The sequence below is a fragment of the Salmo salar genome, chromosome ssa13 (genome assembly GCF_905237065.1).
Source record: "Salmo salar chromosome ssa13, Ssal_v3.1, whole genome shotgun sequence".
In the NCBI taxonomy this organism is placed as follows: Eukaryota; Metazoa; Chordata; class Actinopteri; order Salmoniformes; family Salmonidae; genus Salmo; species Salmo salar.
Genome location: NC_059454.1, coordinates 42,969,295 through 42,982,934, shown reverse-complemented (window position 1 = coordinate 42,982,934; position 13,640 = coordinate 42,969,295). Strand labels below are relative to the sequence as shown.

General features: G+C 49.2%; 1 protein-coding gene across 1 annotated transcript in view; it reads left to right on the top strand.

Annotated features, from left to right (window-relative positions):
* Positions 1–13,640, top strand: part of huwe1 (HECT, UBA and WWE domain containing E3 ubiquitin protein ligase 1) — a 92,017-nt gene that overhangs the window by 69,980 nt on the left and 8,397 nt on the right. Inside the window, exons 58-74 of the mRNA XM_045693301.1 lie at positions 239–417; positions 635–724; positions 893–1,099; positions 2,205–2,555; positions 4,764–4,974; positions 5,263–5,387; positions 5,650–5,873; positions 7,324–7,533; positions 7,716–7,900; positions 8,002–8,279; positions 8,321–8,499; positions 8,579–8,668; positions 8,838–9,546; positions 9,798–9,889; positions 10,169–10,325; positions 11,015–11,150; positions 13,398–13,600. Of these exons, the coding sequence (XP_045549257.1) occupies positions 239–417; positions 635–724; positions 893–1,099; positions 2,205–2,555; positions 4,764–4,974; positions 5,263–5,387; positions 5,650–5,873; positions 7,324–7,533; positions 7,716–7,900; positions 8,002–8,279; positions 8,321–8,499; positions 8,579–8,668; positions 8,838–9,546; positions 9,798–9,889; positions 10,169–10,325; positions 11,015–11,150; positions 13,398–13,600 (3,626 nt within the window). The remainder of the gene's footprint in view (positions 1–238; positions 418–634; positions 725–892; positions 1,100–2,204; positions 2,556–4,763; positions 4,975–5,262; positions 5,388–5,649; positions 5,874–7,323; positions 7,534–7,715; positions 7,901–8,001; positions 8,280–8,320; positions 8,500–8,578; positions 8,669–8,837; positions 9,547–9,797; positions 9,890–10,168; positions 10,326–11,014; positions 11,151–13,397; positions 13,601–13,640) is intronic.

The window sequence follows — 13,640 nt, the reverse complement described above, 5'->3', positions numbered from 1 at the left end:
AAAGGAACCAATGGAATAGTCCCCCAAATGCTAAATCAATCGCACCTCAAAAACAAAGTATTGATTATAGTTGCTGTACTCATGTATCCATTTCTAAGGTCATAGGTTCTGAAAGTGTTTGTTCATGTCGGTGCGTTAGAAGAGAATATGATTAAGTGTGTGAATATGTATCAGTGTTGTAAGACGATCAACTGCTGTGTATTAAATGTGTATGTGCCTTCTCTCTCCTCCCCTCCAGACTGCTAGGTCCCAGTGCTGCAGCAGACATCCTGCAGCTGTCCAGCTCTCTGCCCCTGCAGTCCCGCGGCCGCGCACGTCTCCTGGTGGGCAACGAGGACGTGCACATCATCGCCCGCTCCGACGACGAGCTGCTCGACGACTTCTTCCACGAGCAGAGCAGCACCGGAGGACAAGCAGGTATGACACTCGCTGTCCACCAGTCCAGTCTACTATATGGGCCGCTTTACCAGACCCAATTTAGCTCTAGTTCTGGACTAAGAAATACTGTCATTGGAGAAGGAGTCCAGAACTAGGCTGAATCTATTGGAAACTGTCCCTAGGTGCTTAGTCTGTGCCGGGAGCCCAAGCTTTCATTGAATTATGTTGAATTCATCTCAAATATGTATCTTTCCAGGCACTCTGTCCAGTATCCCCACTGCCTTAACCCGATGGACTGATGAGTGTAAAGTACTGGACGCTGAGAGCATGCACGACTGTGTAGCAGGTACGACAGTCTTTTACTAGTCTGCTGTTTGACTACTGAGAAAATATGATTTTCTGTGATTCTCACAGTTGCTGATTCATACAGTTACTCATGAAGACTTATAGCTGCACGCACACACACACTGTACACCCCAGCCCATCCCTCTAACCCCATCTCTCTCCTTCCCAGTGGTGAAGGTTCCTATCCTGCAACACTTGGAGACCCTGAGAGACGAGGAGCTGGAGGAGAGGAGGGAGAAGAAAAGACGCCAGCTGGCGGAGGAGGAGGAGGCCAAGCAGAACGACAGAAGGACAGGAGGAGAGGAGGCCAGGGAGCAGAGTCTACAGGGCTCGGGACTGGGGACGGTCAACGGTGTGGCTGGAGAGGCCACTGCTGGTACTGGCACCTTGTTTTTAAATGCCAACACTATACTAAGTATCATTTTTTTGTAAGAGTGCAAGTGCTTTTACCAGATTGAGGCTAACTTTTAACCCTTTTGCGAAAGTGAATCCTTTCTTTCCAGATAACTTTCTGTTCACATTTTCTGTCTTTTTTCTGTGCGTGTTTGAATGGACTCTGGCCCAGTAAGTGTCCTCTGTCTGGACCCTCTTGAAGCCAGCAGACAGACGGACGAACACAGAGTAGCGTGCTGTGGGGTGAGGTAGTAGTTTGTATAGTTTTAGGATCACACCAGATCTGGGAGATAACTATACAGTCTACTGTCTTTCCCACGGCAACGCCAAGACGACCCAGAGGACCCTATTACCATGGAAACCATGGGACTGACATCTTGGCTTGGACATTTACTCTGCAACTAATAGTTTGGGGGGAGAAAATGTTACTGACACTGTAGTTACATTTCCATTTTAGTAATTTAGCAGACGCTCTTATCCAGAGATACTTACAGTAGTGAGTGCATACATTTTCATACTGGTCCCCCCGTAGGAATCGAACCCACAACACTGGTGTTGCAAGTGCCTTACTCTACCAAGTGAGCTACACGGTGATGTTGCTATGTAACATAATGTGCTTCTGTGCGTGTGTTATATGGATGTGGAACCCATACCCTTCTGTGGCTGTGCTGTGGTGAGGTAGTAAGTTGTGTTGTTGTTGGGGATCAGGATAGTGCGCCCCGTACGGGAGATAACTATACAACTTACTGCCTTCCTCAGTGCTGCCCAACTCACACCAATCTCACTCAGGAAAAAATCAGCTTTGGCTCATTCATATCATTGTACCCCTCTAACTCGGTGCTCCCCAAACCTCTCCTTGGTTCCCTCAGCCAGTTTCCCTTTTTTAATCTATTCCAATTCTAGCACACCTGTAGGACCTGTCTCTGTACTTTATGTGTAACTGAAGTGGTGAACCTACATATCACTATTGAGTTAGTTTGACTCATCCCTCGTGTTCTGTGTGTTGTTCCATCAGAAGGAGGTCAAGTGAACCTAGGACTCCCGAACTCTGTCTAACTTGTCTCTGTTCTGTGTCTCCCCTGGCTCAGAAGGTGAGGCCCAGGGCAGTGGTGTGTTGTGTCTGGACCCCCCTCGGGTCTCAGATGGTTTCCTCACCGCTCCCCCCTCAGGAGAGGTCACCCCCACAACCCCCGCCCCCCACGAACAGGCCCTGGTTTCCCTGGAGACTGCCATCAGCCAGCAGGTCCACCAGCCAATCGCAGACCTGCTCCTGGCCGAGTCGCATGCCAATTCGCTGGCCGCCCTGGCAGGGGCCGGTCTTCCAGCCCTTGCGGCGGCATCCGATAGGCCGACCTGCGAAGTGGAGGCGTCACAGATGGAAATGTCCCCGGTGCCCACTATTGGTGAGAGAGGAGGAGCGGTGGATGGAGGCAGGGAAGGTAGACTAACTTTGAAACTGTAAGAATTGTGTTTTGTTTTAGCTTTCCCAGCGCACCGGTTGGTGGAGTTTGCACATTTGAGACCATTCCGTTGGTCTCATCCACCCAGGGCACCAGGGTAGCAAAACGAATGCACCCTCTTTCACAGAGTGACTGATGAGCAGTAAGGGCACACATCTGTATCTGCAGTGATGCTGTTGACTAAGCGATCTCCTTTTGAATATAGCCATAATGGCTAGCGTTGTTGCGGTGACCGTATTACCGCCACATCGGCGGTCACGAGTTATGACGGCAGTCAAATTCCAAGTGACCAGTTAGTCACAGTAATTAGGCTTCTCCAAGATCTGATGCTGCTGATGGTCATTAGTAACCTACCAAACTTGCTAACTGCCTGGTACTCAGCACTCTATTGTCCCTCTAATCACTCTGACATCAATGCAAATGAAATGGAAAATCTAATCAAACACTTCATGAGAGCCCACAAGCTCATGTTGTGCAACATTTCTATAGGCTATGCAATTGTGTGAGAAAAAAGAGTGATGGCCTCTTTTTAAAAAGAGGATCCCATCAGCTTTCTACAGGCTAGCCATACTATATTTATTTCACAACTTTCCTAATATTAAGCACATTGTTTATATTTACAACAGGAGTATAGCCTACCTGGCTGGCATGAAAATGAACCACGGGAAAAGCGTCCTCCATCCCTTTAAGTGCATATGTATTTTTTACCTCTGCCAGTTTCAAGACGGGTGCATAATAATGGTCCATTCAAATTTCACACTTATATTATTTATATGTAAAGACAAGAGGTTAATCAAGAATAGTCTGATGGGTGACAATATTAGCGTATAACTTTTTGGTACGTTTATTTCTCACAGAATAGAATAGGTCAACTTTTGTACGATGGGGGATAGTAGATTGACATAGGCTAGTGCTTTTGCTGTTTGTTAGGCGTATTCATCTTGTTGGCTGACGAAAAGTAAATGTGGAGAGTTCTTTCAATATCTTCAATATGCACCTCGGAATTGGATAAGGACACACGCCGTTGCGTCCACGATGTCTGTCTTCACTTGTAGCCTGTGAGAAAGACCGGATCATGTGAGGGGCATTGGCTAATGATAATTGAGCCATGTGAGTGAGCAGTGCTTCAGGGCACGCAGCCGGGAGAAGGGAATTATAATTATTATATTCAGCCCACTGGCCGCAAAAGGCATGGATTTTTTTTAGGGGGCATTACGGCCGCACAAAGGGGATGCCGCCGGGAAATTTGAGGCATTATCTCAAGTGCTTGTCAAATTGTGAATGAGACTGGTGAAGTGTGTGCAGTCTTAGCCAAAAACTAAGCAGAGCTCATGCCTTTCATTTCTTCAAAAAATAATCATTAGTCGGATCATGAAGCCTTACAATGTATTAAAAATCAAAACATATAGCCCAACGTTTGTATCACAACCAAAGTTGCATAATTAACTCTAAATTAAGCATATAGGAGAAGCTGTTTCTTTGTTAACAGCTCAACACAGAATTGCTGAATGTGCACACTTCCTCATCGTTTGGAGAAAATATACTTTCTATTGTATTCAGTTGTGTTCTTCATACTATAAAATAATGCTACAGAATTCGAAGCAAATCTTGTCTGCTAAGTGAACTAGTGTAGCCCACAGCCATATGGCATATCCAGATCAGGACCTAAAATAAGGACAACTCAGAGTATGCTATTCTGTTCTTCTGAAATAGACTACATTTTCTTCATATCATGCTTCTTTAGACCCGTCTAAAATAGATCATGGATTTATTGTGACGGTGTAGGCTATATTACATGGAATTATTAGACTTTATAAAATGTAGATGTTCCAAAGGTCTGCATTTGTGACTTGTAGGCTATGCGTGGAAGCAAGGAATTGGTAAATGGGTTTGGTAATTAATGGTCAATTACAGTGAGACGGGCAGTTATTTGCTTGACAATCACCGGCTGACAAAATGTCATGACTGCCACAGCCCTAATCATTGCTTCAAAGTGTCGTGCTAGTGTAGATTTTGCAACGGAGCATATGTGTTCATGCAACCACGTTGTTGCCGTCAGACTATGCATAGTTGTTTAGTGTATTAACTGACAATTTTTCTTCTCTCTCCTCCCCTTTTCTCCCATATTTTCCTCCCCACTCCTTCACTCGTTCTTCTCCTCTCCCCGATCTTCTCCCCTCCGCCAAGCCTCCCTGAGTCCAGACATCGTGGAGACCGCTGAGCCTGCAGCGGTGGGCTTGTCACTACTGGAAGGGTCTCCCATGGATACCAGTAGCCCCGCCTCTGCCACGCAGGAAGAGCCCGTCCCCAACCCCACCCAGGCTGTCCATCTGCCACAGGAGCTGTCAGGGAGTGGAGACGGTGGACTGACGGCCAGGCAGACTGACGCGGAGTCAGGGTGAGGGTCTTGGCGGGCAATACTAACGATACGTTCCAAATTCAAACCCTAGCCCCTACCCCATAGGCACTTCTTTAGATGTAAAAGATTTGGATAGGTGTATATCAAACATGAACAAAATTATACCTAACCTATCAGAGGGAGCTACTACTGTAACATATTACTTATACCAATGTGATCTGTTCAGATCTAATGTGATCTAGGCAGGGACTCTGAGGGGAAGATGAGCCCTCTCTGTCTCCCTCGCTCATGCTTTGCCCCCCTCGCTCATGTTTTGCCCCTCTGTAGCTCCACTTCTGTCTCCTCCCCTGGAGAGACCATGCCCCGGAGTGACAGCGCAGACAGCCAATCCCAGGCCATCCAGGAAGAGCCCTTCCCATCCACCAGCAATGAGGATGAGGACCCACTGGCAGGTAAGAAGAGTCTCATTGGCTGGTTTCTCTGGCCCCTCTACCTCAGTGGTGGGCATTCCTCCTGGAGAAGCACATTTTTTCCAACCAGATGCTAACACATGGTTCTTCTAATCACCTGTTGCTCATCAGGACCTTAATTGGACCTCGATTGTTAGAGCAAAAGCATGCATACACCGTAGATCTCCAGAGGGAGAGTTGGCCACCCTTGTGTTACGTCATGCAATGTAGAGCCCTACACTCACCCCCCCCCCCCCCTCTCCAGGCATCAGTCTACCAGAGGGTGTAGACCCATCCTTCCTGGCAGCTCTTCCAGAGGACATCCGTCGTGAGGTGCTCCAGAACCAGCTGGGTATCCGACCCCCAGCACGCCCCCCTGCCACCGCCATCCTCCCCTCCACCACTGTCCCCGTACTGGGAGGAGGACCCGGGGTCACAGAGGTCAGCCCTGAGTTCCTGGCTGCCCTGCCACCTGCCATACAGGAGGAGGTGAGGAACGAAAATACATCACCCTTATAATCATCCTTTTATGTATTATGACTTGTCTTGTAAATTATCTATGTGGGGCTTAAAATTGAGCTTAAATACACTCCATGGTCAAAAGTATGTGGACACCCTTCAAATTTGTGGATTTGTCTTTCAGCCACATCCGTTGCTGACAGGTGTATAAAATCGAGCACACAGCTATGGAATCTCCATAGACAAACATTGGCAGTAGAATGTCCTGTACTGAAGAGCTCAGTGACTTTCAACGTGGCACCGTCATATCCAACAAGTCAGTTCGTCTGTCTGCCCTGCTAGAGCTGCCCCGGTCAACTGTAAGTGCTGTTATTGTGAAGTGGAAACGTCTACCAGCAACAACAGCTCAGCTCTGAAGTGGTAGGCCACACAAGCTCACAGAATGGGACCGCCGAGTGCTGAAGCGCGTAACGTGTAAAATTGTCTGTCCTCAGTTGCAACACTCCCTACCAAGTTCAAAACTGCCTCTGGAAGCAACGTCAGCACAATAACTGTTCGTCGGGAGCACATAAGACTAAGATCACCATGCGCAATGCCAAGCTACGGCTGGAGTGGTGTAAAGCTCCCCGCTATTGGACTCTGGAGCAGTGGAAACACGTTCTCTGGAGTGATGAATCACGCTTCATCTGGCAGTCCGACGGACTAATCTGGGTTTGGGTATGCCAGGAGACCCACTGCCTGCCCCAATGCAAAGTGCCAACTGTAAAGTTTGGTGGAGGAGGAATAATAGTCTGCGGCTGTTTTTCATGGTTCTGGCTCTTAGTTCCAGTGAAGGGAAATCTTAATGATACAGCATATAATGACATTCTAGACGATTCTGTGCTTCTAACTTTGTGGCAACCGTTTAGGGGAAGGCCCTTTCCTGTTTCAGCGTGACAATGCCCCCATGCACAAAGCAAGGTCCATACAGAAATGGTTTGTCAAGTTCGGTGTGGAAGAACTTGCCTGGCCTGCACAGAGCCCTGACCTCAACCACATCATACACCTTTGGGATGAATTGGAACGCCGACCGCAAGCCAGGCCTTATCTCCCAACATCAGTGCCCGACCTCACTAATGCTATTGTGGCTGAATGGAAGCAAGTCCCCGCAGCAATGTTCCAACATCTAGTGGAAAGCCTTCCCAGAAGAGTGGAGGCTGTTATAGCAGCAAAGGGGGGGGACCAACTCCATATTAATGCCCATGGTTTTACAATGAGATGTCCACATACTTTTAGCCATGTAGTGTACATGCTTATGAGTAGTGTAGAGAGGGGAAGATTTAGTGATCTTGGTCTAACACCTAACATTTCCATTATACTCAAGCTGTTGAAGCCTCTGTGGCCTTAGGAAGACTTAATGAATGCTTTAAAGCCTTAATACGTTTTTTTCTAAATTGGGATCATTAGTTAAAGAACTGTCTCATCTGTCTCCTCTCCCCAGGTCCTGGCCCAACAACGTGCTGAACAGCAGCGTAGAGAGCTGTCCCAGCAGCCCACGCAGGGCGACACTCCCCTGGACCCCGTCACCTTCATCCAGACCCTCCCTTCGGAGCTGCGACGCTCCGTCCTAGAAGACATGGAGGACAGCGTGCTGGCCGTCATGCCCCCGGACATCGCCGCCGAGGCAGCCGCGCTGCGCCGGGAGCAGGAGGTGAGTGTAAGATTCAAACGTTTTACTACACACTAGCACCATGTAACAAAAGTGAACTTGCATAGAATAACTTCAGAAAATACAATTAGAAAAATGATCAAGTTCTGTTCCGGCTACATAATATACTGGGATATTATGGAGTCATTTCATGATTGCATGTTTTGTCAATTTGACATCACCAGGCTCGTCAGAGACAGCTGATGCACGAGAGGCTGTTCGGCCATAGTTCCAGCTCGGCCCTGTCGGCCATTTTGAGGTCGCCTGCGTTTACCAGCCGCCTGGGGGGTAACCGAGGGGTACAGTACACCCGCCTTGCTGTGCAGAGAGGCGGGACCTTCCAAATGGGAGGAGGGACCAACCAGAGCAGGTGAGAGGGCGAGGATTGGTGTGGGGATAGTCTGTAAGAGATGAGTCTTTTTAAAGTGTATGACAAGCTCCCATCTAACCTTTCCTCTGTCCTCTCCCCAGACCGTCCAGTTCCAGTGTGGACTCTCTGCTGCGTCTGCGTGGTCGTCTGCTCCTGGACCACGAGGCATTGTCCTGTCTCCTGGTCCTCCTCTTCGTAGACGAACCCAAACTCAACACCAGCCGTTTGCACCGCGTGCTCCGCAACCTGTGCTACCACTCCCAGACGCGTGGCTGGGTCATCCGCAGTCTCCTCTCCATCCTGCAGCGCAGCAGCGAGAGTGAGGTTTGTGTCGAGACCACCCGCCTGGAAGACGCCAGAGGCAAGAGGACTGCTGCTGGTCAGGGAGGTTACGGAGGAGTAAAGGGTCTACGACCGCAGCAACCGCTTCAGCCTCCCTCTCTTCTTCCTCCTCTCTGGAGCTTCTCAACCGGGTGGAGTCTCGTAGCTCCTCCCAGCTCTCTTGGCTGTCCGTTTCCATGGACGCGGCGCTAGGATGCCGTACAAACATTTTCCAGATCCAGCGGGCGTCGGGACGGAAGCATGCCGACCGGCACTCTGCGGGGGGGACGTCAGGAGGGCCCGGGGGGACCCTGGGAGGAGGGGTACAGGGGGGTGCGGCGGGGGTGACTTGTGCAGGGGGGTGGAGGGTCGACCGTACACATCCACCCCCAGGCCGCCCCTGTGGTCTGTCGACACGTACTGGATACTCTTATCCAACTGGCCAAGGTAGGAGACTGTTTCGTACTCTGGATGGGTGGTGAACACGGGTCGAAAAACTTTGCTGATTTATGAATGGTGTGTTTGATGGATAACTGCCAGTTGACCAGAGCTTTTGTTTGAAAATGTCAGGGAAATTGTGAATTGTCAATGTAATGTGTGGCTCTCCTATCTCCAGGTGTTCCCCAGTCACTTCACCCAGCAGCGCTGTAAGGACCTGCTCTCCTCCTCCACCTCTGAACTAGACTCCCGTCTGTGTGCTGCTGCCTCTATTGTCACCGGAACAGCAGGAGGAGGCTCTAGATCCACCCAGACCTCCTCCAACACCCCCTCCTCAGCCCAGAACTCCGTGGGCGGGGGCGCCTGTGGCGCGGCCATCACCCCCCAGTCCCTTGGCATCTCTACCGACTTCTGGGACCTGCTGGTGAAGCTGGACAACATGAATGTGTCGAGGAAAGGCAAGGCCTCCATGAAGACTCTTCCCCTGGGGGCGGGAGGGGAGGCAGACGGGGCTCAGTTCAGCCTGGAGGCTTCTCCTCTGGGCCAGCTGATGAATATGCTCTCCCACCCAGTGATACGACGCTCCTCCCTGCTAACCGAGAAGCTCCTGCGTCTCCTCTCCCTCATCTCCATCGCCCTGCCCGATAATAAGGCTACTGAAGTCCCTGCCGGACACCCGACTTCGCAGACCACTGCCGGTGCAGCCGTCGCCGCTCCAGGCTCTGTCTCCGCCTCTGCTCAGGGGACCACTGTAGGGGTGGTCTCAGGCGTCGGGGTGGTGTCGGGGGCCTCGGTAGTGGCTGCAGCGCAGGGCTCGTCCTCAGGGACAGGCCAGACCTCTACAGCTATAGTGTCTATACCCACCACTACGGGAGCCAGCGCCACAGGTGAGAACAACTCGCATCTTCACAAGCAATACACTGACATCACTTTCTATTTGAGTGGGATGAGAAAACATCAACTGTATTGTCCCAGATGGGAATTTAGTCTTACAAGCGCTGCTGCTTCCACATAATACACAGCAAATAATACCCATCGAGCAATACTAAGGGGTGTGGTCATGTTTATCTACGTGCGCCCTACAAGGTAACGCACCATAGCGGAAGATAATATTGATGCGTGTGTTTTGTCCCGACAGGGAAGCATAGAGCGACCGTTCTCTGTGTTGAAAGTGACACCAAGCTGGCCTCCACTGGACTCACTGAGAAACAACTACAGCTCTCTGTCGAGGTACTGAATGACCACTAAAACAAACACTGGTTCCCAAACTGGGGAAGCTAATCGCTCTCTACGTGGCTAGATGCATGTGTTGGTGTAACAGTTAGGGAAACTTAAACCAAGTCACTTTCAGGTGCCCGGGCACAAAGGTCAATTCAATGCAGCGTCTGAAATGGCACCGTGTTCCCCCTATAGTGCACTCCTTTTGACCAGAGCATAGGAAGGTCCTCCCGGTTTCAGTCCGTTTTCTTCCGTTTGGAACCTAATAAATAACACACTTCCCCTTCCCAGGTGCTGACCAGTCACTCGTGTTCAGAGGAGGGTCTGGAGGATGCAGCCAACATCCTGCTCCAGCTGTCCAGAGGAGATGGAACCACCAGAGACACTGTGCTCCGTCTGCTGCTGAGTGGGGCTAGACACCTGGGATACACACTCTGCAAACAGATTGGTACAAACACACACACACACCGTGCTGTCTACTAGCCTCATGGGCTAGACACCTGGGATACACACTGCAAACAGATGCGTCAGTAGACTACACAATACACGTTCAAGGTGTTTTTATTCAAAGATAGCTGACACTACCAATGGGTGCGTTTGTTTCATTGTCACTTTAAGATTTTACTTAAATGCACAGTAGAGTGAAAAATCTGTTTTATATCATGTTGTATAACAGCTGATGAAACTAACACTGTAAAAGTGTGAACAAATTTGATTAGTTTTATGCCTATGCAGCATTAACCAATCAAAAACAGTACTGTAGCAAGGAGGTTTGTGCAGTAGGCTATCGGCCCAATACATTATCACTGCATATTGGCTATGCTTGAGTTTCCCTGCCAACGTTGTTATTCCCAGATCATTTTGAAATTTATATTTCAAAATTGTAGGTATATGAGCCCACTGGTAATAGATCATTTGTTGTATTACTTGTGAGGCACAGCTGAGTGAGCATAATAATGAGCTTTTTTGGGGGGAGGGGGGGTCGAGGAAATGGTTCAAAATTGGAATACTTTGCCTTCCCAGCGCTGCTGAATTAGGTGCACTTACAGTCAACAGCACGAAAAAATAAATAAATTGGAACGCAAGGCTTTGTCGTCGACCGGTTGGTGACCACTGGTGGTCTTCCCCTCTCTCTAGGCACATTATTGGCTGAGCTGCGTGAGTACAACCTGGAGCAGCAGAGGAGAGCCCGGGCCGACGCCCAGTCACCTGATGCCCCGGCTGAGGACACCTCCCTCTCTGCCAGGTTGAAGGCCGGCAAGCTCTCTAGCAGGTGAAGAGAGAAATTCTCTGATAGCTAGGGGTCAGGGGTTAGGGGCAAGCTCTCTAGCAGGTGAAGAGAGAAATTCTCTGATAGCTAGGGGTCAGGGGCAAGCTCTCTAGCAGGTGAAGAGAGAAATTATCTGATAGCTAGGGGTCAGGGGTTAGGGGCAAGCTCTCTAGCAGGTGAAGAGAGAAATTCTCTGATAGCTAGGGGTCAGGGGTTAGGGGCAAGCTCTCTAGCAGGTGAAGAGAGAAATTCTCTGATAGCTAGGGGTCAGGGGCAAGCTCTCTAGCAGGTGAAGAGAGAAGTTCTGGGATAGTCAGGGGTCAGGGGTAAGCTCTCTAACAGGTGAAGAGAGAAGTTCTGGTATAGTCAGGGGTAAGCTCTCTAGCAGGTGAAGAGAGAAGTTCTGGTATAGTCAGGGGTAAGCTCTCTAGCAGGTGAAGAGAGAAGTTCTGGTATAGTCAGGGGTAAGCTCTCTAGCAGGTGAAGAGAGAAGTTCTGGGATAGTTAGGGGTAGGAAGCTCTCTAGCAGGTGAAGAGAGAAGTTCTGGGATAGTCAGGGGTAAGCTCTCTAGCAGGTGAAGAGAGAAGTTCTGGGATAGCTAGTCAGGGGTAAGCTCTCTAGCAGGTGAAGAGAGAAGTTCTGGGTAGCTAGTCAGGGGTAAGCTCTCTAGCAGGTGAAGAGAGAAGTTCTGGGATAGGGTCAGGGGTAAGCTCTCTAGCAGGTGAAGAGAGAAGTTCTGGTATAGTCAGGGGTAGGGAAGCTCTCTAGCAGGTGAAGAGAGAAGTTCTGGGATAGTCAGGGGTAAGCTCTCTAGCAGGTGAAGAGAGAAGTTCTGGGATAGTCAGGGGTAAGCTCTCTAGCAGGTGAAGAGAGAAGTTCTGGTATAGTCAGGGGTAAGCTCTCTAGCAGGTGAAGAGAGAAGTTCTGGTATAGTCAGGGGTAAGCTCTCTAGCAGGTGAAGAGAGAAGTTCTGGTATAGTCAGGGGTAAGCTCTCTAGCAGGTGAAGAGAGAAGTTCTGGGATAGTCAGGGGTAAGCTCTCTAGCAGGTGAAGAGAGAAGTTCTGGGATAGCTAGGGGTTAGGGTTAAGCTCTCTAGCAGGTGAAGAGAGAAGTTCTGGGATAGCTAGGGGTTAGGGGTAAGCTCTCTAGCAGGTGAAGAGAGAAGTTCTGGGATAGCTAGGGGTTAGGGGAAAGCTCTCTAGCAGGTGAAGAGAGAAGTTCTGGGATAGCTAGGGGTTAGGGGAAAGCTCTCTAGCAGGTGAAGAGAGAGGGGGTTTAGGGACAGACAGACAGGTGTCTGGGGAGGAAAATAGTTCCAGCTGTTATTCTGGACCCAGATTAAGCCCCTTCCTAGTAGGGCTGGGGTAATACCAGTATCATGACACTCGTTAGTATCGTGTAAAGGGAACAGAACTTCTTAAGGTAAACAGCCTCGAAAGTTTGAAACAAACATTGTCTTCCAGATTCACATTAATTTATTTTCCATATTCCATATTTTACATACAGAAGGTTTTTAAATGATCTAAGAGTTTGGTCTGCTTTGTGTTTTAATTTTTGCCCTGGAAAAAATATTGCTATACTGGTATTGTCCTAATTCCTAGACTAAAAATCACTTAAAATTTTAGTCCAGAGGTAGGCTTTTCAGTTAGGCCCAGTTTGCTAGACACAGATTAAGCTAAGTGTCTAACTCAAGTAGCTACATAGTAGGACAAGGAAGACTGTGAAGTGATTACTTGTAGAGGATTTCAGTATCTTGAGGCTAAATGCACAGTATTAATGACAGTATCCTGTTGGAGCAGCTTTTTAGAAGGTGGCTTTGTGATTAGGTTGACATTTAGCTCTCATAAAGACACGGCTCTCTGGAGATTACAGTGTCATATTAATGGATAGTCATCACTGGTTCTCTCCTAGTGTGAACTTGACCTATTCAGGTTCAGTTAAATACGACACACACTTTCAGGTGGGAGAATAGAGACCCACAAGGTGTTGAGAAATAGGAAAACCACAAAGCAAGGCTTGAAACGGAAAGAATATCTTTAGTTTTACATGGTCATGATGCTCAAAAGGTTAAGAAGTGCAAAGGCAGCAATTGTAAGGTTTCGTTTACTCGTCAATCCGTCTGTCTGATCATTTAAGCCACAACTTTTGCCTTGTTGCCTGCCTGCCTAGTACTCTACCACTGGTCCATTTCTGTATAATGACTGTACTTCGCCTTGTCGCCCGTCCTCGCGTGCTGGCGGGGGCGCAGGTTCGACGGCTCGGAAAGCGTGGTGATCGTGGCAGCCCAGAAGCGGACGCTGGGTGGACGGGAGCTGCAGCTACCCTGCATGTCCTCCCTGACCTCGAAGACGTCCACCCAGAAGTTCTTCCTGCGGGTCCTGCAGGTCATCATCCAACTCCGAGAGGACACGCGCCGCGCCAACAAGAAGGCCAAGCAGACCGGACGACTAGGTAGGACAACCGTACACTACTACACACGCTCCCACATACA